Here is a 27049-nt window from a genome sequence, read left to right as displayed (position 1 = left end):
GCATCCCGAACTCCTCTAGGGTGGTAAAGATGTGTTGGTGGGGCATGGACCAAGAAATTTGAATTAGGTACTAAAACATTTGGACTAAATGAAGGATTACTATAAACTAGACTGAAAGGTGCAGAAATCCCATTTTTCTCGGGGAACGACAATTCAAAGGACTAGACATCAGTATTTTCTATATTTGCTTTGTTCATCGTAACATTCTGGGTAATTTTGTAACTTTAGTTTTTATTTTCTTTCTTATGCATACTTAATATAGCAGATACTGGAATTAGGATTTAAGTATTTCAGAGTTTTATAGCACGGATTAATTTGTGATGAGACATCATCTCTTTCCTTTTCTTCACAAGTATTATACATCTGCTCCCTATTGTTCCGATTCAGAACAGCCCTTCAGCACAAATTTAACTTTAAGCATGTGTAAGTCCTATTGACTTCAGTGCTCTAATGAATCAGGGCCGGTATGAGAAAGACATTTCATCTGCAAGTGTCCAGCTAGTGAACTTTTTCAGAACTTCTTTGGAAACTTGGAAATTGCAATTTAACAGAAGACAGAATTAGAAAAGATACTATGTACACAGAAAATAGGGAGGTATGTTATTGATCTAAAACATATGCTGGTAAAACCAATACTAAATTTGAATATGCCGTTTCCTACATTAGTAGACTTTTTAGCAGGAAAACAAATCCTCAGGTTAACAGATATCTTACCTGTAAAAGGCCCGCAAATTTAACTACTCCCCAGCCTAGTCTGGCAACATCTGGCTCAACCAAACTCATTTGGTAAATATCCACAGCCAGAAATCTCTGAACCTGGCCTCCATCTTTTGTAATCACTGTACAAGCAATTAAATCGCTGTTATCTAAAGAGAAAAGAAATAGTTAAGATAGGCAGCTACCACAGTTAACTTCTGCAATAGCTTATTTTGCTAGCAATTTCAATATTTTTCAAGAAATATGCTTTGCTTTAGAAATCTAAGTTTTTGGCACATTTCAGATACTCATTTCCTCTTCACATTCAGTGTCATTTTATCATGCTAATTCATAATTAATTCCTGATACGCATCAAATGATGACTTATTTTCATCAAGAATGCTTGGAATACAAACACCATGTGTTATTTAGCTGGTTCAGGTTTTAGTTTACCAGGTTTATTTTATTATACTCAACACGATTTCAGAGCTGATCTTAAACCAATTAGTGTTGTTACTCCCGCTTCAGGACTAAAATAAATCCATAGCTTCGAGTTCAGAGCTATTTGTTTCTTTAATTGCTTGTTTGTTTATTCAAGTGCCCCTTCTGGTTTTCCTCTGCTTCCCACCAGTTCCCATGGTGGGAGATCTCACCATTGGCATCAGTTGTTGTATAGACTAGCCTGTAAAGGCTAACATTTCCCTACTTTCTGGATGTGCTATTTTCTTTTCCCAATCTATATCCTCTTGCTACTGTTTCCAGACACTATATTTTTTCAGATAAGTCACAAATATGCTGAAATTGGCTTAATAAGGATAGGGTTTATAGAAACAAAAGAAAAGTGTCTCATCACAAAACACTGTTTTCTAATTTAGGTAGCTAATTTATTTCTCTCAAAAGGGAGCTACACTACCACACAGAATTCAGTATGTCTAAGTTTTGGTTTTCTTGGCTCTTTGAAACTTTATGGCAGTATCTTGATACTGATTCTTATAGACTCTACGGTCAGAAAGGGACCATCATGATCATCTAGTCTGACCACCTCCTCCTCTAGTCTGTGCAGGACAATGAACCTCACTCACCCACTCCTGTAATAGATCCCTAGCCACTAGCTGAGTTACTGAAGTCCTCAAACCGTGCTTTAAAGATTTCAAGTTACATAGAATCCATCATTTATACTAGTTTAACCTGCAAGTGACCCATGCCTCATGCTGCAGAGGAAAGTGAACCCCTTCCCTCCACCCCTGATTTGAGCCGTGGAAAAATTCCTTCCTGACCTCAAATATGCCAATCACTGTTGTCAGATGTACTTACATTTTGGAATAATTGCAATTTGTTCCATTTGATTAATAAAAGTGAAATTCAAAACTTTAACAATATATCAGTGGCCCCATCTAACATCTCAAGTAGCATCCTGCATCTCTTTAGTGTGCCAGCAACACATGCAACATGTTAGCAATAAAGAAAAAAACCAAGTGTGAGGTTACTAACAAGCATAGTTTCATTCTGTGGGTTGTCCAGAGAATCAGAACTACTAGATAAATGACTAGGAGGAAGGCTATAGAGTACAGATGATTACTATGTGACTGTAGATGTCTGATGTGAATATACATATTGAGCATACAATTTAAAACCAATATAACACTACAGCATAGAAGTACCTATAACATCAAACACAAATCTAATGCAATACACAGGATGTGTCAAGATTAAGGATAACATTTTCAAAAGCTTCTATGCCACCTGGAAGCCTACGCCACTTTAGAAAATGGGATCTAGTGACTTAGAGCTTTGGAAAAATTTACCCTAAAACAGTACTTCAATAATTGTTCAAAATGCATTTATAGCCATCACCAAGGAATTAAAGAACAATTCCTGGTAAATGTGATAAAATATTGCAGTAAGTTTAAGCAGTCCCCAATAGTTCCAGCAGCTGAACTCCAACATAACGTAGTACAAACAAGTCATTTTATTCTCCCTCTATCTAGGACTATTTCTGCATTTGAAGAGAAGTGAAATGGTCTGTGGTTCTTTTCCACTAATATCTTTTTCCTCAATGTACTTTAAAGACCACCATCACTTTACACTAGGTGCAGCTTTTGAAAACTTTAACAACTAGAACTGCGTGAATCAATACATCTGGTGTTACTAATAGTCTTATTTTCAAAATTTAAAAAATCTATTTTATTTTCACTTCTGACATGCATTAAGTCAACTGCATGAAGTAGCTGAAAAAGTGCAAAAGGAGACAAGTAATGTACTTATGGATGTGACCATGCTTAAGTTGAAGCTATGTAACATAGCTGAAGAGCACTCTATGCTCAAGGAAAAAACAACCAACCTGACATGGCCTGCCGGAAGTGTCTTCATTGCTGCTAAGAAATGGATTATACACACAAAAGCTCATAAAAATTAAATGCAGAGCAAACTCAGTGAATATTGTAGCCCCAGTTACACGAGACATTAAGATAATTTCATAAAATATATTCTTAGATGATCTTGTCACTATTATTAGCTAAAGTATACACACCATAGCTAAAGTATGAAATTATTGATAACTCTAGTCTTAATCTAGTTACCTTGTATTTTTAGCCTCAAACAAAAACAGAGTTACTACAGTGATTTAAAGCATAGAACATATTTTTTTCTTACAACTATCCAAGGTACAAGATAATTAAATATTGGGCCAGATTTGATTAATAACTCAACTTCTGAGACACTGTCTCAAAATTTCCAGGTTGGTGACCCTTTATTCGAAGTAAAAAATTCTCACAAGCCCTTTACATTTATTATAAAAGAGTAAAAAATGTATAAATTATGATAAGCTAGGAATTGTCGAAAATCGACAAATGAAGCAAAAGGACATGGAGAATTCTGTGGCCAACATAGTTAAGGATAAGAAGGGTTTTTTTTACGTATATTAGGAACAAACTAAATCCTAACAATGATATTGGTCCCTTATTAGATTGAAATTATGAAATTGTTAATAATACAAAAAGGGCAAAAGTGTTCAATAAATATTTCTGTTCTGTGTTTGGGGACAAAGGCTAGATAATGCATTCATATCATAATGAAATACTTTCTATTCCAACAGTAACTCAAGAAGATCTTACATGGCAGCTATTAAAGTTAGACACTTTCAAATTAGCAGGTCCAGCTCACCTGCATCCAAGATTTTAAAAGAGCGAGCCAAGGAGCTCTTTGGTCCATAATTGTTGACTTTCAGTAAGTTCTGAATCACTGGGGGAGTTCCTGAGAACTGGAAACTAACATTGTGCCAATATCTAGAGAGGGAAAACTGGATAACCTGGGTAGTTATAGGCCTATCAGCCTGACATTGATCTCAGGCAATAAAGAATTAAAGGAGAGTACTATAATTAATACTAATCAGCATGAGTTTATGGAAAATAGATCTCATCAAGCTAGCTGGAAATCATTTTAGAGAAGATTAAAAGATTGGGTGATAAAGACAATAGTGTTGATGTTGTATACTTAGACTTTGGTATGACATTTGACAAGGTATAGGCACAACATTTTGACAAAGAAACTAGAATTATACAAAATTAACTTAGCACACATTAAATGGATTAAAATTCAGTAACAGATAAATCTCAAAATGTAATTGTAAATGAGGAATCAAGCAGGCATGTTTCCTGGGGGGGCCGTGCAAGAATTGATTCTTGGTCTTATGGTATTTAACATTTTTATCAGTGACCTGGAAGAAGACAATCACAATGAAATTTGCAGATGACACAAATGTTGGGGGAATGAAAAATGAGGAGGAGGACAGGTTACTGATACACACAGCTCGGGATTGCTTTGTAAACTGGGCACAACCAAACAGTATATGCCTCTGTATGGCCATAGGTAAAGTCACACATCTAGGAACACAGATTCAAGGGCATATATGTAGGATGGGGACTCTATCCTGGAAAGCAATGACTCTGGAAAGGACTTGGGTCATAAAGGATAATCAGCTGAACATGAGCTCTCAGTAGTCAAGAGCTAATGTGATACTTGTATGTACAATCAGGGAAATCTTGAGTGGGAGTAAGGTGGTTATATTACCACACGGTAGGATGTTCTTCTAAAATATATGCTCCATTTCAGACATGAGTTAATTCAAGATAGTCCTGTGACCTGTGTTATACAGGTTAGTCTGCATGACCTAAACAAACTGGAGGATTGGGCCAAAAGAAATCTAATGAGGTTCAACAAAGATAAGTGCAGAGACCTCCACTTAGGAAGGAAGAATCCCATGCACAGCTATAGACTGGGGACCGACGAGCTGGGCAGCAGCTCCGCAGAAAAGGACCTGGGGGTAACAGTGGATAAAAAGCTGGATATGAGTCAGCAGTGTGCCCTGGTTGTCAAGAAAGCTAATGGCATATTGGGCTGCATTAGGAGGGGCATTGCCAGCAGGTCACGGGAAGTGATTATTCCCCTCTATTCGGCATTGGTGAGGCCGCATTTAGAATATTGTGTCCAGTTTTGGGCCCCCCACTACAAAAAGGATGTGGACAAGTTGGAGAGAGTGCAGTGGAGGGCAACAAAAATGATTAGGGGGCTGGAGCACAGGACTTATGAGGAGAGGCTGAGGGAACTGGGCTTGTTTAGTCTGCAACAGAGAAGAGTGCGGGGGGACTAGATAGCGGCATTTAACTACCTGAAAGGGGGGTCCAGGGAGGATGGGGCTAGGCTGTTCTCGGTGGTGGCAGATGACAGAACAAGGAGCAAGGGTCTCAAGTTGAAGGGGGGAGGTCTAGGTTGGACATTAGGAAAAAGTTTTTCACTAGGAGGGTGGTGAAGCACTGGAACGGGTTACCTAGGGAGGTGGTGGAATCTCCATCCTTAGAGGTTTTTAAGCTGAGGCTTGACAAAGCCCTGGTTGGGATGATATAGCTGAGGTTAGTCCTGCTTTGAGCAGGGGGTTGGACTAGATGACCTCCTGAGGTCCCTTCCAACTCTAATATTCTATGATCATAATGTTCCCTGCTGTGTTGGAATATCCCTGCTGTGTTGGAATATGTGCGTCTCCCTGTTTATCCTCTGGCTTTATAGGCCATGGGGAGAATAGAACTGCCTACGTGCTCATAATACTAGTAGCTCTGCATTAAGACAATGAATAATCAAATTTCACATTTCAGGACTTCAGACCTGCAGAGATCAGGAAGGAATCTCCACCCCCATGCATGATTGGCCAGATATTTGGGAGGATAAGAGGTTTTGGCCTTCCTCTGAAATGTCAGACATTGACCTCTGCTGGTGGTGGGACACCAGACATGGTGGGCCAGGGCACTGAGTGGGTTCAGAGAATCTTCTCTTACATACCTCACTGGTATATATTGCTCATGTACTTAGAGTCAAATTAAACACCAGATTCGGGGTGAGCAAGGAATTTTTCCCTAGGCCAGTTAAGAGTTTTTTGCCTTCCTTTACTATCTGGAGTAAAGAGCACCTGCTAGCATCTCATTTAATTTCCTGCCATTGCAGGAGCCACAACCTTTGGTGGCACATCAGTCTCTCTTTTTCTCTGCCTGTGGCGCATAGCAGTTTAGTATCTGGAGGATTGATATGGTCAATTTAAAGACACTGGGCTCAACATAGGGATATGTAGCTCAGACTACATGAGATCTGACTAAATGATCTAAATAGCATCTTCTGGCCTTAACCTGAAATTTATTAAATCTATGAATATTCCTACTGAAAAACCTATATATATTTCTGTATGTTTTGGGAGGTTGGTAGAATACTTGACCTTGAAGGGAAAAAGGGTGTAAGGGACAGAGATTTTCTTTGCTTTATGTTCCCATACCTAAGAAACACCAGTCGAGAAACTGCTCTAAACCACCTGTTTCAAATTAACACAGGTAAACAATGATCAAAATGATTATTTGGGGGAGGGAAGGAGAAATGGGCCCTATGTCAAGAAAGTTGATTCAGAGTTTATGCACGCGCACGCACACACGCGCACACCCCCCCCCTCGCAAGAGCTAACATGTTTGACATGCTTGTTAACAGTTTCAACTGAGAAGCCAAAGAGGTTCCCTCTAAGTTACATTTGAGACTCTCTGGCAGGACAGCATGGGGAAGCATGTACAAAGCTGTATATGTTTTAAATAGAACTTTCTTTGCAAAAAGTTGAATATGCAGGCCTGGAAAATGAAGTACAATGTCAGGAAGACACACGCAAGCTTATAAATATAGTTTTTGAACCTATATCAAGCTTCAGCAATAGGAGAGCTGAACAGCATTTCTATTAAACCTGGCCCTTACTATCTCATTACAGGATTTGGGTAAAAAAATCTGAAATGAAGAAAGTATTGATTTTTTAGAAAAATACTATCAAACTAAAGTATCATTAGTGTTTCCTCTTATCACTCCCATCACATCCCCATTTTGATTCTGTTTTCCTCAAGGTTTGCTGGTCTCTGATCTTTTGCTTTTGAGAGTTTATCAAGAGTGGTAGAGTCTCAAATCACCAACAGCGTATTTTATGGTATTTACATAGAGAAAGGAAGTTAGCGATATTTTTACCAAAATGCAATTTTTTGGTCATTTTGAAACTAAAACTGGTCATCTCTCAGGAAAGCATTTAGAATATTTTTGTACTTTTGCTCTTTACCACATGCTAAAAAGAATGCATTCTCCCATTGAAGTTGAGCCAATAACTGATGTTTAAATGAAAATCAGATTTCTTGAACAATTCTTTTCAATTTGCTACTAGACCATGTAATATTCTTTCATTAGACATACTGTATTAATTTGAAAGGAACAGAATGTTTGTACACTCCAGTCTCCAAATTGCCACAGCTTGCTTAACTCAGCTTTTTATAGCCAGGTATTTCAATTACAATCTACACTGAACTGCTGTTTAAATTTTCACATGGCTGCAATACTGATAGGGCAACTCCATGAGAGTAGCAATAATTGAAGCGATCGTGCCAGCATCCTGTCTATAGTTACTCCTGTGACATCTAGAATTGATCTGAGTGAGATAGAACAACCTGGTGGTGGAGACACCTGTGGCTACATAAGCTCTCTATGCTAAAAGTCCCTCTATTGATAGAATAGAATCATAGAAAACTAGGGCTGGAAGGGACCTCAGGAAGTCATCTAGTCCAACCCACTGCTCAAAGCAGGACCAAGCCCGAATAAATCATCTCAGACAGGGCTTTGTCACGCCAGGCCTTAAAAATCTCTAAGGATGGAGACTCCACCACCTCCCTAGGTAGCACTTCCAGTGCTTCACCACCCTCTTAGTGAAAAAGCTTTTCCTAATATCCAACATGGACCTCCCCCATTGCAACTTGAGACCATTGTTCCTTGTTCTGTCACCTGCCACCACTGAGAACAGCCTAGCTCCATCCTATTTGGAACACCTCCTCCCCCTTCAGGTAGTTGAAGACTTCTATCAAATCCCCCCTCACTTTTCTCTTCTGCAGACTAACTAAGCCCAGTTCCGTCAGCCTCTCCTCATAAGTCACATCACTGGTGGAGCTGTTCCTGCACTAGTGCAACACTGTGCAACACTGAAATTTTAAGAAAAATCTCAGCATAGACAAGCTCTGACACATGAATCCCTCAATGTTAACTAGCAAGAAAGTTACAAGAATATTCTGATTCTGGAACGTATTATCTGGTTCACCAAAGAGTATCATGTGAGGTCTTAAATGAAAGCCAGCGTCACGGTGGTTATTGTGGCCATAATATCATTGTGACATGTATGCACAGATACTATGTAAGGAGTTACGGATGTATGCTGAAAATATTTTGCTAAATTCTGTATCAAGGTAAACAAACATCTTTTATTTGGCAGAAAACCTGTTTATTCACCTGTCTCTTGGTTAAACATTGGTGGCCAACACAACAGAAGCCCCATTTACATCAGAAGTCAAAATGGTGTGACACCAACAGGGAAGAAACGGGACTTAGGAAAAACAAGTGACATGGGTTTTTTACAGTCCCTGAGGACAGATGAACATTGGGGATACAAGTAGAAAACAAAAGAGCCCCACCTCCCCCCTTTTGTCCTGCACCTGGGAGGCAAAAGGACAGAGAGTGTTTACATTAATGAAAACATTATCTCAGTCAGGCTTGATTGAAATGCTGCAAAGGGCATTTGGGGTGAGAACCTTCTTTAGGCAGAAAGTTAGCCTGTGAGGTATAATCTCTAAAAAGCATATTTATGATTTTCTTGTGTGTGTAACCCTGCTATTCCCATTATCCACTTCCATTACCTCTTGAATCTTTAATCAAACGTATTGTTGTTTTCATTATAAATATATCTCGATGATGTATACAAAGCACTTATCCTGAGTTGAATCATTCAGCTTGGTGCGTACATTGTTCCCTTGGAGATAGCAGACCTGGTATTTCTTGTGTATTCGATGACTAAGGAACTGGACACTACAGGGGTGACATGCTTTCCTCAAGGAGCCCAGAACTGCAAGCCACCGTGTTACCTCTCTGCCTCAGCAAGAGAGCTTTGCTAGAGCTTAAACTATGTAGTTCTGCTACAACAATCTGTCTGCCTCATCAGCAAATTCAAGACTGCCAGTCTAAACCTTATCTTGCAGGTAACATTTAGTGAACCCCAGTTCCCCAAAGATGCATGTCTGCTATGTCCAGTCCCTCTCACTGGACACTGGATAGAAATTAACCAAATCTGCTGTCTTCAAACAGACCGAATATACACCAGCCTGATGGCTCAACTGAGGATACACACCTTATATAACGGACAGATTGTTTCTTGTAAAACTAAGAATAAAATTATTAATAAAGAACATAAATGTAAGCAAGATACTAAGACACTAAGCAAGAGAAAAAAAGACAGGTATGGTTACAAACAAAACAAAAACACCACGTTTTTTGTGTGTCATACTAAAGTTTAGCAAGCTATAATCTTTGCCTAAGCAGCTTTCTCACTTCAGCATCTCCAGCCCCAGAGGCAGGAGGATCCACTGTTTACAGAATCTCTCCCCTCCTTTTTTGTAGTCTAGTAAGTCTTTGAAATGTATTTCTTTGAAGTGTATGCAGACAGAGTTCTCCTCCCTGGCTGGTGTGCAGATGCCATGCTGTCTTTCTAATCCTCTGGTCACTTTGCTTTTTTGACTGGCTTAATCACTCTGTTTATCTTAGATGTAAATGTATTTTCATTGTCTTTTGCTTGTAATCAAGCAGTCAGGTAAATCCACATTTATTTTTCTATCAAGGGAATGCTTGTTCAATTGCCTCCAAAAAGTATTTTATGAATTTATTTCCAGCACACATACGTAATTCTTTATAAACAACCAGTAAATCCATCACACAACAATATTCACGACCAGTGTATTGTCAGTTTTTACATGATACCTTGCAAGATACTGGAAAAATATTCTGCCAACTGTGTGTTGGAGGTGACCTTTGCCAGTTGGCATAAAAGGGCTCTTCAAGTCAAAGGGGCTGAGGGACTGGAATACACCTGTTGTTCAACTGCAAGATATGGTAAGGGCTGGCATAGCCCAGAGGAGATAGTCTGAGGGGCTAACAGGCTGGTGGTGTCAGGGAGCTGAGAGTCAGTTAAGCATAAGCAGTTCTTCCTCTTGCTACAGACAGGGGTGTAACAAGGTGACTCACAGGCCTGGGTACCCCAAGAACTTTCACAAAGGCTTAAATGCCTTCAGCACAGGATGTTCAAGCAATGCTTCAAGACAGCATTCTAGAACCTGCTTGGTTATAACTATGCCCTCTGCTCCCTCCCCATTCTCCTTCAGCAGCACCAGAAGCACAGTTAACGGCCATGTGGACTTCCGTTTCCTCGGTTCGTCCATTTAAGTCAGTAAAGAATTCAGGATTAGGCCCATGACCCACAGCTAAAGTATGAATTCAGATCCTATGAACATTCATTTGTTTAGGTCATTGGAGTTTTACTGTAGGCAACAACAGTCTAGTTACAAAACGTTGACATGTTAGAACTGAGATCTGGCAAGTTAGCACCACAGTAAAGGTACTGAAAGAAAAATTTACTTTTTGTTTCCTAGCTACCAGAGCATGTTTTATTTTACAGGGTGATAGGAACACAGGTTACATAAATTTACTCAGGGAGCAGAAAGGAAAATTACTCATTTACTAGGGAACTATGTCAGAGGAAACTTTTACATACCCCAGTTACACTTTTTTCTATTTTACAGTAGCTAGAGGTTTTAATGCCACATGTATTTGATGACTAAAAATAGTCAAAGTTGAAAAATGTGGTTAAACAGTTCCAGTGAACTGACCTGAGAATATTTTCATCTATTCTACAAACAGTCACAGAATGATATACTCGTACGTCAGAAACTCAAATACATTTAGCTGAAAGAATTTCTAGGTTGAGTGATGCATTCCAGATCAAATGCAGTATTTACAATTATCATAACTCCAATGCCAGACGAGTTCTAGAACTAGTGAAATTTGTTACGTCCCAAGTGTTGTTGAGTAGCCTGTGTGTAGTGAGCTAGCAGTTACAGATTAGCTATTTGCAGACAATGTTTACCCAACTTTTCTTGTCAAATTCCAATGTGGGTAATTACATTCTACCAAATTAAATTTCCCTTCCAGTTTCAACTGGATAACGTCCTATCATAAACTGTCAGGTAGCATTATTTGCCTTAGTGTGTCATTTAACACTTGCCAAATCTGATCCCATTTCACTGGTGAATGGAAGTGATCCCTGTTTATCTTGCAGTTTTTATATCAGATATTTTAAAAATAAGAATTAAAGATACTATGAAAATCTAATAATAAAATACCCCACCAGAACCGTCAGCCTTACTGGTAGCCTCCACATTGAGGCCAAGAATCAAGTGAATATTGACACCGAATTATCCTCATGGCTAGAAAAAGGTACTCCTGAGTATGGATTATATTTGTATGGTAAAGTTTGCACAGCCAATAACCATGGTGTACATTCTTTGCAATGAAGCTGATACTCAGAATGTGGTGGTGTTGTAACACAGCAATTCTCAAACTGCTGTATTGAACCACTATTGGTACATAGACTTTTTTTTAAAAAGAGTATGAGAAAGACCATTTATTGCAACTACTCTGATTAGAATTACAAAAGGTGGTACCACATCAAGTAATTTGTGTTTATACATGAGGGCCACTAATCTAATATGTTTAACAAACATTACATTAATTATTGGACTGGGAATTTGTTGGGAACAACTAGATGCCCCATCCTCCTACTCCTTTATGTGATGTGGGTAGATATATTACCTTTTTATGAAGCATATAACATGTCTCAGTAATGTGGATAGACAAGTACTTTATATTTGTATGCCAGACAAGCATAGTAACTTTGAATCTAGTTTTACATTTTAAAACACTAGCCAAAACTTGCGATAGCAAGATAAACCCAAGCTAAACAAGAAACGGCAGTTAGAAAGAAATAAAACAAGAAACAGCAAATAATGGGCCACATGGACAAGAGACTTGGGATTTGATGCGAATGCTTCTGCCCTCAACACCCCCCAGCCTCTAAGGCTATGTCTACCCTGGGAGCTAGAGATGAGATTCCCCTGCTCACATACACACACTTGCACTAGCTCTTATCGAGCTATGCCAGCACAAATAGCAGTGTAGCCAAGGTAGCACAGGCAGGGGAGGCACAACTGAGCAGTGCAGAATACAAATCTGTCTGAAACTGGTGGGTATGTACTTGACACAGCTCAGCCGTGCATCTGCTACCCATGCTGCTGTGGCTACATTGCTATTTATACCAGCACTAGCTCAATGAGAGCTCGCTGGTATGGAACTGGACACTAGTAAGTAACTCATTAATCACTTGCCACCATGCAATGCCCATCAGACATCAGGTTACAGTACAACGACCACCCCATTGTTTGAGCAACCCATCAGGACAGCCCAAGAACAAATGTGTAGTCCTCATCTTTCTTTTCACCACTTCCTGGCTTACGTACTTCAGATAAGGTGCAGATATCAGTACTAAGACTTTTCAACTGCTTGATGAGGATGACTGCTTTCACTAATATTTCGATGTTCTAGGCATCAATTTTACATTTGCTACCAACACACAGGGATACCACAATGGCTCTTTCACAAAGTTTCATTGGTCATTTTGCCTCAGGGGAAGACACAATCTCTTGGCCATTTCAGCTTTACGGACAATTGACCAGGTTCTCATTACTATGCTGGATTTTAAATACAGTGGTGTGTGTTACAGCTCTGGAGTTAAGGATGGGTTGAATTTTGCACTCAAAGCAGGAATTCGACTTTTAATATATATATGAACAAACTGTATCCTCCCAATGGTTACTGCACACAGAGTGCTAAAATTCAGAAAAACTAATAAGTAAATCCATTCATTAATTTAAAATAAAAATTAATGGACCCTTTAAGAAATTTAAAACTGTCAAACTTCTCTGCCCCGAATGATTTTGTTCAGGCAATTTTCTATCTATAAAAAAACTGGCAGAAACAAATCTTGAGTAGATCTAGTTCAAAGAATAGCTTTTCAAACTAGGAAGGGTAACAGAAGAAGAGACCAATTAATATTCCTCCTTCAGAGAAACTTTCAAAATGGAAGTAATCTTCTATTGTTCTCAATAGGATTAAGGCCACAATCTCAGTTCACTTGATCACAGTGCTCCTCAGGTCCCTGACCACAGAAGGTGCCATCATCTTTCCTGAGAGTAGCTCAGCTTCATTTCCATTGGGAACAATGGGAGACAGTGAACATCATTGCTAAGTATGACGTGTGGCATCAGTCCCAGTGAGAACAATGGGATATGGCAGCCATTTTAAAAAAGGGCAAATCTTCATGAGTATCCCTGAAGGAGATTTTAGCATCTAATGAAGAATTTTAGGAACTACTGAATAGGAAGGGAGAACTTGGGAATACATGAACAAGTTTATTGCAAGGGGGTAAGTATGCAGAGAAATGGAGGGTCTGGATAGAAATAAAAAGTAGAGTGTACATTTCTGTGTAATGCAAAGTAGCCATAGATCCAATTCAACTGGACAGTATTTTTCTGCTGCTAAAGCTTTTAACACCACCATGAGGAAAAAATATGAAAAAAAGTATCTCTAAAAATCAGTTTAAGCTAATGATGAAGCCCAAGCTGCAATTATAATTTATTGCATGGCATAATTACAGGGCACCATTGGGATTGTTTGGGCTGTGTAACTGTGCACTTCCATAAGGTAATAAAATCAAATAAATTAAAGTTTAAACTCTGGTCTTATCCACTCACTATAAGCAAACACTCATGGAATGCAAGTCTGTGCTTCTAAGTGGTCCATATGGCTAACATAACAGCAAAGGAAAAGCAAGATGTTTACCACAGATGTAGTTTGACAGTTATTGAAGCACATTTTATTATTGTTCTTGCCAATATACTACACTTAAAACAAAAAAGAAGCTTCATTCCCTTCCCTCCCAACCCCAAAATAAAACGATTCCAAGATTCTTTAGGGGAAATACATCAGACATCAACCAGGAATAAGCATATTCATGAAAAGTATTTCTGCTCTAAGTATTGAGTTCCTGTCTGTTTACTGGAAGATAGGGTTTATTTCTTATTTTAGACTTTGCATATCACATTAATAAGTGACATTAATTTTTTAACATGAAGAATGGCCAAAAATCCAACATACTTAGAAATTCCATTTGAAGAAAAAGATACAATAGAATAGCATGATTTCCTTATTTTTATTTTGTCATTAATTGAAATTAAGTTTTCAAAACAATATTGTATAAAAACCATAAAATGCAGTTACTAATGATTATTAATGTGTACTTATTGCTACAGATCAGGTCAGGCTATGCCTGCTACCGTAATGAGAGTAGACGGTACTGCCTGTGGCTCATCAAACCCACTGCCTCATGGGTAGGGTGAGAACGAAAGGCTAAGGGAGCAACCCCTGACAGAAAAGCCCTACTGCCTTGTGTGTGAATTCGGGAGAATGTAAGGCTATGTGAATAAACTCAAGACAGAAAATCTGAAGGCAGTCAAGTACTAACATTTTAGTATCTCTCCAGCAACTTCTGCAGCAGATCAGGTACCAGATGTATTGGTTCTTCCTCTCCTAGCAGAGTCCTCGCCTTTGGTCTTTGCCAGTAATGACGAGAGGGGGGCCCTGATGCATGGATAACACAGAACCTTCATATTAGTTGCTCAGGCTTGCGCCCTGGAGAGGTACTGCAGCTTCGTGTTAAGCATCGACTTTATTGCTAAAAATATTTCCAGTGATGTATGCAGTGTTTTCTACAAGCATTCACTGCATCATATCTTAAAACTTTAGAATCTCTTAGCAAATTCAATGTTCTATGTCAGGTGTCTTATGGACAATGGTAACACTACATATTTGATATATTGGTTTAATTAAATATAAATCCATACATGGCCAAATGAGTTAGAATCTCATTTTTATTAATGAATTTAGCATCTAACATTAGTCTTTATTTGATTACTTAATACCTGGCAATTTTGCGGCCTATAATTTTTTTCAAATTACTTATATATTTAGCAAGGTCATAAAATGTGTAGCCATAAATCATCAAAAAAAGCCCCAAAACTAAAAAACAATAATCTGTTAATATACATCAAAAGTGTGAAATTGCCTTTGTATCAAAATCTTTAAGTACTGGGCATGTATTAACAAAAAATGAAAAAGTCGCTATTCCCCCGCCCACCTCAAAAAATAAAAACAAGGCTCATCTTAACTCTTAGGGTACTTGCTCAAACTACCAATGAGGATGTTGGACCTGATTTACAGCTGCATCTCTAGCTCTCTCAGCTCAGCATCTCAAAATCAGGTACTATAATTCATTAATACAGAATTTAAAAACAGTTTTAATTAAAGAACAGTATTGTTAGTACTGCCTCATCTTCCTCCTATACAGATACACCTTTTATATAATGCATTATGAATTCTTTGACCTGATCAAAACCGTAAGTTAAAAATTGTCATCTTTTAAAAGGATAGTTAAATTGGAAATCACACTTGTGAACATTATCCATGATTACAGGTAAAAACGTGCAACTTTTTTCAGTTTATTTATTTTGTGCATTTGACAGCACTTACGGAACAATCAACTTCACTCTCTCCTGCTTCTGTAGGTCTTTTAAAACATTTTTTTCCATTTTGTTGTGCCAAAGTAATTCCAGTGCTACAAAAATTTGCAGGGCAGGCCTGAGACTAATGTGGAATTTGAAACTCAGTTTTAACATTTTATTTTTAATGGAATATATTTTATGTTGACTATGTTCCTTAAATCCCAATTTGGTGGAAAACATAAGGTACATGAAATGCAAGAAAAAATATCAACTCTAAAAAGCAAGGGTGTGACATCTTGCATCAGGAAAAGTGTAGATATAGGCATGTTAACCAATGTGTTCTATAGATTTCTATACAAAGTCTTTTTTTATTTTCAGGTATTGAGCAAGAGTTGTATCTGTACTAGAAAATTTCATATCAGTTTTCCTACACTGTGCACACTAATAATTATTTACTTGCTAGTGCAGGCTTGACTTCACTAGTATCGTTTCCCATACTACGATTAAAATTAGAGCAGGCATGCCTACTCTTGCTACAATTACACCTCAGTTTAGGATATAGACCTCTCCTATTCCAGAAATTTGCAGGACTCACCTCCAGTGAAAGGAGTGCAGCAAAAGACTCTTCACTGGGTGTGTCTCAGAGACCAAAAGAAATAACAGAAGTATCTTTTTTTTGTATGCAAACATTGTATAAATAGTATTTGCAATCCCTTTCCAAGAAGCTAATTCAACATCTTCCCTATCACACTCTTGGATTTGCTTCCTTTACGTACCTCACTGAAGTTGGATGGACGTGCTTACATTATGAACTCTTCTATTGCTTTCTGGTCTATTGTTATTTAATGGGAAATTTTACATAAGGCTTTCCTAATTTTGAACAAATATTTGAGAGATTTTTTTTAAATTATAAGGAGTATCATTTTGATACTGAGATTATTTCCTACTCAAATCCAATAAAGTTTAACTAATTCAAGTATATGTAGCTTATCTAGATTTCATAGATGTCAATTTAAGTATATTAAAACCCATCTTAAAATTAAGTTAAATTAAATCCAGTGACCATTCAGGGAAAAGGGAAAATCTAAAAATCTCACTGATACCACATATAATAAAGTTATCTAAGAAGAAACAGATTGCAGAACTACAAAAGAGGAAATATTTTTCAAAGCCACTTTCATCATACTGTTTTCTAAAGCAGTTATTTATCCAAATTAATAGCATTTACATAATACAACATTTAAACCAAGCTTCCTTTTTGAGAAAGATCATGGCATTATTTATAAACAGTACACAGAACTGTAAAGTAACTGGACAAGGAGCCAAAAGAGAAAGTGTGAAGTTTCTTGGAAGCCATTTTCATAACAAATGTAAGTAAATAAATGTAAGTAAGTAAGTTCTGATGATCCACTGTCACCCATTCCCAGATTCTGGCAAACAGCGACTAGGGATACTTTAGAGCATGGTTTTGCATCCTTGCCCATCCTGGCAAATGGCCACTGATGGACCTATCCTCCATGAACTTATCTAGTTCTTTTTTTAACCAGTTCTTGGCCTTCACAACATCCTATGGCAAAGAGTTCAACAGGCTGACTGAATTGTGTGAAAAAATATTTCCTTTTGTTCATTTTAAACCTGTTGCCTATTCATTTCATTTGGTGACCCCTAGTTCTTATGTTATGAGGAGTAAATAACACTTCCATATTTAATAATGGGCTCTTCTATCTAGCAGAGAAAGGTATAACAAAATCAAGTGGATTAAAGTTGAAGCTAGACAAATTCAGACTGGAAATAAAGGCATCATTTTTAATGGTGAGAGTAATTAACCATTGGAACAATCTACCAAAGGTGGATTCTCCATTGCTAAGAATTTTTAAATCAAGATTGGATGTTTTTCTATAAGATATAATCTAGGAATTATTCTGGGGACGTTCTATGGCCTGCAACATACAGGAGGGTCAAACTAAATGATCACAGTGGTCCCTTCTGACCTTGGAATCTATGAATCTGCTGTTTGACATCATCATCCAGGGTATGGCAAAGTGTGTTAGCAACTCAAAACACTGTATAGCATGGGTAAAATAGCAAACACCTTGAAGATCTAGACTTTGCTTATGATATTGTACTATTGAGTGACACACCCAAAAAGCTACAATGACGGATAACCTGGCAAAAACAACAGGCTAAGTAGGGCTCAAAATCAGGTATGCCACAACAAATATCCTTGAAAATGATGCCAAGCAGCAATTTCACATTAGAAGGCAAAAACCATCAAGAAAGTAGAACAGTTCATCAACCTGGGCAACACCATAGTAACCAACAAAGACCTCAAGAAGGAAGTAATATCAAGAATCAAGAAGGAAAGTCATCCAATAGCATTCACTAAACTCAACAAAATATGGAAAAAACCCAAAGATATTCAGTATGAGAACAAAACAGTTTCCAACTCAAACTTAATCTCAGTGTTAAAATACAGACGTGAAAGCTAAGATCTACCATAAGGTCAGACAAAAAAGTAGACTCCTTTGAAGACAGAAAAAGGAGCCTTTAAAAACAAGTGCTTATGAAAGATTCTGAGCATTGGATGGTGATGAAATTTCTTCAAAGATATCCAAGAAGTCACCAATCAGCAGCTCATCTCCTCCAGAATTGGAAGGAAGTGCTGGACACATCTGAGGCATGGACTCAGGATGCCAACACAAAGACTCCCACATGATGTTGTCAAGAGAAACCAACTGATGGGAGAAAACAACGGCCTTCAAGAGAAACCTTATGAAGAACCCTTAGTAGGGAGTGCAGAACAGTTGATCTCAACGCCATAGAGCAGATGGAAGCAACTGCAAATGACACAGAAATAGAATATACTAGTGTTTGTCCTGTGCACCAATACTGGAGAGGGAAGGATAAAACAGAGTAGAGTCAAGTCAGTTAACGTCACATATGTACACACAGAAATGGATTCATTGTGAAATTAGCTGTACAGCCCGCTTGTCTTATGATGATCAGTGAATATATTGTTAAGACCTACACAAGTGTGTATGACAGAAAAGATTGCCGGGGCCCAACACAGAAATGGACCCTTGCTAGATAAGACAGAGCTGACTGAATACAGAGTTTACAGAAAAGAATGGATTGAAAAAGACAGAATTTAAACTTGTTGATGCTTCAGGAGCACCAGATCGAATTCCAATCTCTGCACCAGATACAGAAACTTACCTACAAAATCTTGATGAGATTTAATGAACAATACTAATTTTCTCCATTTTAAAGTGTATTCCAAGTGTTCCACTGTACATTTGTTGGACAGTGACAATATTTTAAACATCAGTATGCACAACTTTTTTTTTTTTTTTAAACTATCCATCTATATACTCTGTATTAATGAAAGGAAATTTGAAAGCAGTTTCAACCAATAATCTGAAACAAAGATCAAAGCAGCTAAATTCTGAATTATTTTTGCACAGAGAAAAAATGTTTAAGTCTAAAAAGGTGATATGCATCTATAATACAATTTTAATTTATATAACCCATGTCACAAAACTAGTCTCCGAAGTGCTGAACAATACTTAGTTTTTATCTCAAAGTACACTTGATTAAAAGTAACCAGAGCAAGAGAATACTTTCCTGATAGTTGCACTTATTACCTTCCTACAAATTTTCTCAACTACTTTTGTGCCTTACTATCCTATGTCCACAAAAAGAAAAACAAAGCAAAAAAGCAACTGTGGGACACCTTTAGAAGTGCACTGCACACAGTGTCACTAGATACGAACTTGTAGTACAGTATCATGAATGGATAATAATCTCTATGGACTAATTAGATGTTGCAGGAAAAGGATTCAGTTTATAAAAGTTGTTTCCTTAGAAATGAAGTGTTATACTTAAAGAAAAGAACCTGCATTATACTGAATAATATTTTCAGTATTGTCTGTTTTTACCTTAACCTCTCCAACCCAAATCTGGTGTTATCTGTGCTCATTCATACAGGTGAGAGATTTACAGAATTAGGACAAAAGGATATTTTCTTCAAACCAGAGATCAAATTAAAATGATCTCTACTGATGTGATGGATGTGTTTTCTAGAGACTCATGCATTTACCAGCTTGGCTATGTTTGCAAGTTTTTAGCTTTGTGCACCTCAGCTTTTGGAGATCCAATTTAGAGGCCTTGTGCCCAATTGTCAGAGGTGTTAAAGTGTCATAAAGTGCATTGTTTAGCAGCTCAAAATCAGGCACAAGATACCTTTATTTATAGATCTGCTCTCACAGATGCTCTGATTTTTCTACAGAGTTTAGTATCACCTTTAAAAAAAGGGTGCTGTTTTTCATCTCCTCAGTACTCACTTTTATTAGGTGGTAGTGTTACTACTAAAACTAATGGTTGACATTACCACAGCTGTGCACAGTTCAATGTCAATAAGAGTTCACAGCACATCAACTCTGGTTTATTGTTGCTGCTTGAATTAAAGACAAACTTCTATTATTTATGATAACAGACACACTCCCTGGAAGGGAAAATTCTCTCCACTAGCCATTCTGTCGCCAAGGGAAGAAAATTATTTTATGAGTGATTAAACAGTTCTTGTGTACCTGTTAAGAGATGCTGTTCTACAGCAGTTCATTCAGCTCAATTACATTGCGCCTCATCAGCAATGTAATACAGAAAAAGCTCTCAAGTGTTGGTGATATTACCCCTGCATATGCCACAATATCAATTAAATGTCCAGAGTTGTAATCAGAATCAACCTTTAACTATTTTGAGTTTAGAAAAAACATCTAGAGTGTGAAAGAAGGATTCAGAAATTCCACTGGCAGGTAGTTTAAAGATATAATCTGAAACAAATCCTGACTTTCTATCATGTGGTAGACAGGATCATTCAGGAATTAAAGCACAGATTTGGGGTCAAGATATATGGGCTCTGGGTAAGAATTTCAAAAGCACATAAGTGATTAAAGTCAATGGCAGTTGGATTCCCAACTTTAAGTGCTTTTGAAAAATCCCACACTATTCCCAGCTCTGAAATAAACTTCGTCAGTTATTTTGGGCAAGTTATGACTTCTGGCTATGTTCTCACTAGCCTCTCGTAAACATTACCCACCATTACTACCACCAGGTCAGCTCTACTTGTGGCAGCAATGGTGGAAATACTAATGTAGATGAGATTGCAGGCAGCCCTCAGCATTTTAACCACTGTCACCTAACCATGCTCAGCGGGATGGTGGGGTTGCCAGCAACCATTGGCAATTCGTCGCATTTTGGGCTTCCAATGCTTGCTAGCACCAGTAGTTGCAAAGCTGGGACATTAACAAGGGTAGTGTAACCAGGTTTCTGTGTCTCATTTACTACATCCATGAGATGGGGGAAAATCTGACCCGGCAGGAGAGTGGTAAGACTGATGTACATAAAGTGCTCTAAGTTCCTTGGATGAAAGATGCCACCGAAAATTAAAAACCATGTAGAACCCAAGTGCGCTTTGTCAGACTAGGGATGTTAACCTCAACCTCTTGCCCAAGTTCCTTGATTAAACGAATTCAACCTACTTAAATCCACCCCTCTCCCTTCGTTTAGATACATGATTCAGAATACAGAGTGCAGAAGAGTAGTCATTTTAAAGTACTATGTTTCCCCAGAGGTTTACACTGTAATTTTCCATTTATAGCATAGGCACCCAGAGCACTGGATGGGCACATGTTGATGTATTTTGAAAATGTGAAGAAATTAAATAAATTAGTCACCAGAGAATGGATTTTTGGCATGTTACTTCTGATCCAGTCAGATCTTGCCTCCTCCACAACCCACGACTGCAGAGAGCCCCAAACGTAGCAGTCCTGCTGCAATTTCACTGTACGGTGGGAGGAAAGGAGTCAGAGTCTGGGACACTGTAAAGGAGTCCTATCTTATACACTACAAAGTTGTGCTCCACAAGGTCTTTCTGTAACGAAGGGTAAAGGTGTGAAGGAGTGTTTTAGAAGGATTACTGAATACAGTAGGGATAGTCAATACACTGTTTCCATGAAGGGAGTCACAGAGGCCAATGAAGCACTAAAGTTTTGATAGCAGCTATACAGCACTATGAATAGCCAGACAAAGATTCCTTTTGCTTCCCTCCCTGGCTACTGCAGAACTCTCCAGTGCACATCTTAGTTACCTGGTGATGTATTAAGATTAGGATTTGTCACGCGGCTTGTACAGTGGATTAAGATAAATCTGGAGGAAAAGTGATTATGTGAAATAGCACTAAATTAACAGAAAATATAGTGATTATGGAGACATCTAGAGGCAGAGGCCTGAATCTTTCAAAACGTGAATAAGACTGAAGGAATTTTTAAAAGGCGGGGAGGGGAAGCTTCTGCTCTTTGTTGCTTCTTTAAGATGCATAAAGGCAGCAGCACATAAAAGCATTAAAGTTTCTGCTTTTTTATCACTAGAAATTTTTCCCTGCCCTGGAAGAGTATGATTGGAAACTGAGTGAAATGATGACACAAAAAGTGTGAAAATTAAGCAATCGATGGGGAGAAGGGATGTTTATTCAGGCTATTTAAGTCTCTGGTTTTTGTTTGTGGGAATACATATAATTTTTATAATTAAAAAATTTTGGATAACGAAAGTAACTGTTAAAGGCTTAACACCCTACATCTTTTCTATTAAAGTACTAATATACATCTTCTGAGACCTCCCAACAAGTCTGAGCAAAACCAAGGAGATCAACATTGACATTCCTGGTATGTCTAATTTAAAAAGCCCAATCAGGCCTTCTTTATACCTCAGGAAAGAAAAATAATGGCATGAGCCCAATTTTTAAGTTCTTTGAAGCTTATCTTTAGGATACCACCAGGTTGTTAATAAATGGAGAAGTGTGAAAAGCCACCACAGTAGAATCTCTGAGTTACGAACACCAGAGTTACAAACTGACCGGTCAACCACACACCTCATTTGGAACTGGAAGTATGATAACAACAGCAGCAGAAGCAAAAAAAAACCCAACCAACATAAAAAAAATAAAATCAAACACAGTACAGTACCCTGTTAAACGTAAACTACTAAAAATAAAGGAAAAGTTTAAAAAAAAGCTTTGACCAAGTAAGGAAACTGTTTCTGTGCTTGTGTCATTTCAATGAAGATGCTTAAAAGCAGCTTTTTTCTTCTGCATAGTAAAGTTTCAAAGCTGCATTAAGTCAATGTTCAGTTGTAAACTTTTGAAAGAACAACTGTAACATTTTGTTCACAGTTATGAACAAACTCCATTCCCGAGGTGTTCATGAGTCTGAGGTTTTAATTTCCTTACCCTGTCAAAGCTTTTCTTTTCTTTTTTTTTTTTTATAAACGTTCCTTTTTTTCTTTTTAAAGCAGTTTACATATAAAACACAGTACTGTACTGCATTTGCTTTTTTTGTTGGTTTTTGCGGTTCCAAGTGAGGTGTGTGGTTGGCTGGTCAGTTCATAACTCTGAGGTATTATACTGTATTCAGAAACTAAATTGGACAATAAGCTATTACGGGGAGAAGATCGTTCAGGTTTTCATTCATCCTCCAAAGTTAAGAAACTGATGTCATCCTAAAAGTAAGTGGTAACTAAATAAATATAGGGGAGTAAAACTGCAAATGACTTATTAAATGCAGTCAGAAGCCACGCTTGTTTTGACAATATTTTTGTCTTCAAACAGCAAGTTTGACCAAAGAGCTTCTGTCTGGAGTTGGCTGGGGTGGGTTCCCCAATCTTTGATAGCTGCATCTTATCAGATTCATAGTTTGTTCAGAGAATAAAAATGGAACTCCTTTTATTTGAACATGCAGGAAGGTGCAAGATGTCAGAGACGTCGACAGTAAACAATTACCATCTCTGGACAATTCTCCCTCTTTTAGCCCAATTTGAAAATGCCTTGGGGCAAGAAATCTGACTCTGTGCAGAACTCAACTGTGTAAACAATCAAATAGTCTCCCTTCACTGCATAGCCAGCTGTTCAGCCAGGAGCTGGAAATGTCAGGAATATTGATTCAGGTAGAGATTTTATTGATAACATTGATTTGCATGGAGCACCCAGTGGCTTAAGAACAGAAGCAGTTTCTTGACTTGTTGTGCTCCCCATTCATCTTGATGAATGAGAGTGTGGGAAGAAATTTTACATATTCTCACAATGTGCTTACTCAGTTTCAGATGACCAGCTACTTGTAGTCATCTTTTAGATGGCTGTTGGTTATTACAGTTATTTTATGAGTGTATACTACTGAGTGCCCAATTCTCAAGATGTCATGTCTTGTGATTTTAGACATTTGTATTCAAGCTGCTCATCATCCCATAAAGAAATTGGAACTTCAGTTTTTTTTTCTTCCCTTACTAAAAATGGTCATCCCCCATTTTCTCACTGAAACTGAAGGCACAGCTACCTTGCCAAGAAAGCTACCATTTTCAGCTTTTGCATGCAGATGTTAGGTTGCCCCTAGCAAAGATGGTAACACTTTGCTGCCATTGGCACGTAAGCCAGTCTGCCATCATTCACAATATGTAGCGCATGCAAAAAAAAAGTGAGGGGCACAAGAATGTTTGGAGGGAGGAGTGAAGAGAATATTGTGTTCACAGGAGTCTATAACGGTGCAAGGAAGGGAAATGTGACAAGTAGGGTGCTATGAGAGAAGGAGCTAGCAAATGGAAAGGGATTGTCTGATAGGAATAAGGGAGGGATAGAATGGCAGCTTTCTCACCTCAGATTAGGGAGACATAAAAAGAGAGCTATCTGAATAATGGATATGGAAACCTGTTGAATGAACCGGTATACATACATATGGTTTAACTGAGATAAAAGTTTCACATCAATGATTAAACTAAATAAGTTATTTTTCACTTTCATGGTTAAGCCGATCTCCTGATTTTATTGGGTCTGACTCCTGACTGTTTGCTCCAAGTTTTGTCAATACTGTATGCTACCTAGTACCCATTTTACTCTTTTTACATGTACCATCTTTACAAAGTAGATAAACCTACATAACAGATGAAGATTAATCTTCCATGCACCATAAAAACCAACACATAAGTAGTCTTGTATCTAGTGTGCTACCTCAGAGAATTGCTGTACTGTCCCAATACAGTATATAATTGCTCTCCAACAGAAACAAGTGACTTATTTGATTTGTTTCTTAACTTATGTCAAAGGTGCATTTTTAGTTACATTTAGTTATATTTTTGCTCAGAGTGCAGTCTTTAAAAGGTGTCTCAAATAAATTAACCAATAAAATTTAAACAAAATAGGACTATAGCTAGTATTTCCAAGAAAGAAATATTTGTATTTCCATTAAAATGACTGATTGGAAAAAAATACAACTCTTAAAACTGTTTAAGAGCAAAAATATTGGGGGAATTTAGGAATATAAAAACATGAGAAAAGTCTATTAAACAACTTATTTTTTACTTCAGCAAAACAATTCTAATGTACAGTACCATAACTTGATTATTTTATAAAAACAGGAAAAGATTACAGGAACATACATTAAACCACATCAATGAGCATTACTGAAAGTAAAAAATTGCAGGAGACAGGTACCAATCAAATAATCAATATGCAGGAAACATCATCATCCCACTTTAAAAGTGAAAAAGAATACTGCAATTTGATTTACTTCAACACACAAACAAAATTGACAGCTACATCGTAATTGCATTTCAAGTTAATTTATAAACTACATACTTTATTTTTGCAGTGGGAAACTTTAATTATTCCACTTCACAATAGACCCAGCAGAAGAGCAAAAGTGTAATTCATGAAAACACAGGAAATTATGTTAGTTCTATGTTTTCATTTCCTTGGAGAATCACTAGCTGTATTCAGGTAGGATCCTTTTGTTTTTCTGACCAACAAACAACTATTAATGATGTATTCCCTATATTTTGACAATTCAAAACAACATTTAAAAAAAAAAATTATGGGCATGTTGCAGAAATGAAAATCCATCCTCTTGGATAGTTTCTACATGGATCCCAAGACTTTTGCAATACTTTGTTAAAATGTAATTGACTCTTCTCAAAATCTATACAAAATCTGTACCGTGATTTTTTTTTAGTGTCTCATAGGTTAACAGCTGCAGCAAAAAGGAAAGGAAAAACGTATCCACTTTTAATTGGTTTTAAATAGATACATCTGGCCTTTTAAAAATAGAGATTGATAGAAAGGGCCTCTGACATCACTTATGCCTTCATGCCTGCTGGCTAAGCAAATGCAATGCAAGTTTCCACGCACCCATATGGTTGGCAAAATTAACCTCCAAATTCCATCAGCATCCAACAGAAAGTATGGTAAGTTGTGTCAGCTGTTATAAGTATATAACTTACTATTTTAGTAAAGTGTTTTCTGTTCTTTCAGAATAACTCATGAAGATTGAAGGGACTCATTTTTACTTCAGTGCAAAATAAATTAATTTAAATTTACCAAGTCAAAACTACCACATACGCTTCAAGTTAAAAGAGATCCACTTCTTACTATATGTCATTCCCTACATTACCTTGCTCAAAATTAGCATTTTTGTCATCTTTAAGCTTTTGTTAAAATATCATACCTCCATGTTGCCAGCAGTGCAACTAAACATGCAAACTAGTAAATTTTTGCTGTGTTTAATTCATAATCCCGTTTAGTCAACTACTCGGATAGCATCTTTCCACTTTACAATAAATTAGCTCTCTCATATTGTTTTATCATCAAAAATTGCTTGAAACTTCTCCAGGAGTTTATTGCTCAATTTTAGGTCAAATGAGATTGATAACCAAATGAACCTACCAAGCATCTGACTTCATTTTACAAATTCCTATATCCCAAACCCAATAGGATGTGTCCAAGGATTGGGTACTTGGTCTACATACGCTGTTGATAATACTTCTAAGAATCAAAATGGAATGTTTGATGTCATTTGTACATTTTTATCCCATATGCTCTTTCAACTCATGGCTACTGCATAGCAGTGCTGGTGTCAAATACTGGGATTAAATAAAAATTCTGGGCATGTTGTGGGTTCAAAGAGTTTCCTTCACACAGGTGATTAACACATCTGTTGCTGTGTCTCACAATAAAACCAAGTATGCTAAAAAAGCGCTCCATTTAAAAATATCCTTATAACACTTATGAGGCAGTCACATTGAACATAAATGTAACAACCTGAAAGTGTTTAAGACAGGAAAAACAGATGCTCTGGTAAACAGAGCCAATAAAACAATCAAGTGTAGCATTACAGCATTATGAGCCTGAAGTGTCAGAAATGTGATTTCAGTTTTCTGTTTTAGTTTACAGTATGCTGTTTAGCTAGAGGTAAACTTCACTTATTTGCTGG

The 27049-nt window shown here is 37.5% G+C and overlaps 1 protein-coding gene across 6 annotated transcripts in view; it reads right to left on the bottom strand.

The window, feature by feature from the left end:
- CLEC16A (C-type lectin domain containing 16A) overlaps positions 1–27049 on the bottom strand; it is a 166881-nt gene that overhangs the window by 61191 nt on the left and 78641 nt on the right. For all 6 annotated transcript variants that reach the window (XM_067551308.1, XM_067551311.1, XM_067551309.1 and 3 more), the window contains exon 19: positions 715–866. In XM_067551308.1, coding sequence (XP_067407409.1) covers positions 715–866 — 152 coding nt within the window. The remainder of the gene's footprint in view (positions 1–714; positions 867–27049) is intronic.

This window comes from Emydura macquarii, unplaced genomic scaffold, assembly GCF_026122565.2.
Source record: "Emydura macquarii macquarii isolate MOO-44397 ecotype Brisbane River unplaced genomic scaffold, CSIRO-AGI_Emac_v2 contig_1348, whole genome shotgun sequence".
Classification (NCBI taxonomy): Eukaryota; Metazoa; Chordata; order Testudines; family Chelidae; genus Emydura; species Emydura macquarii.
Note: the sequence above shows the minus strand (reverse complement) of the source record. Positions and strands in the feature narration are given on the sequence as shown.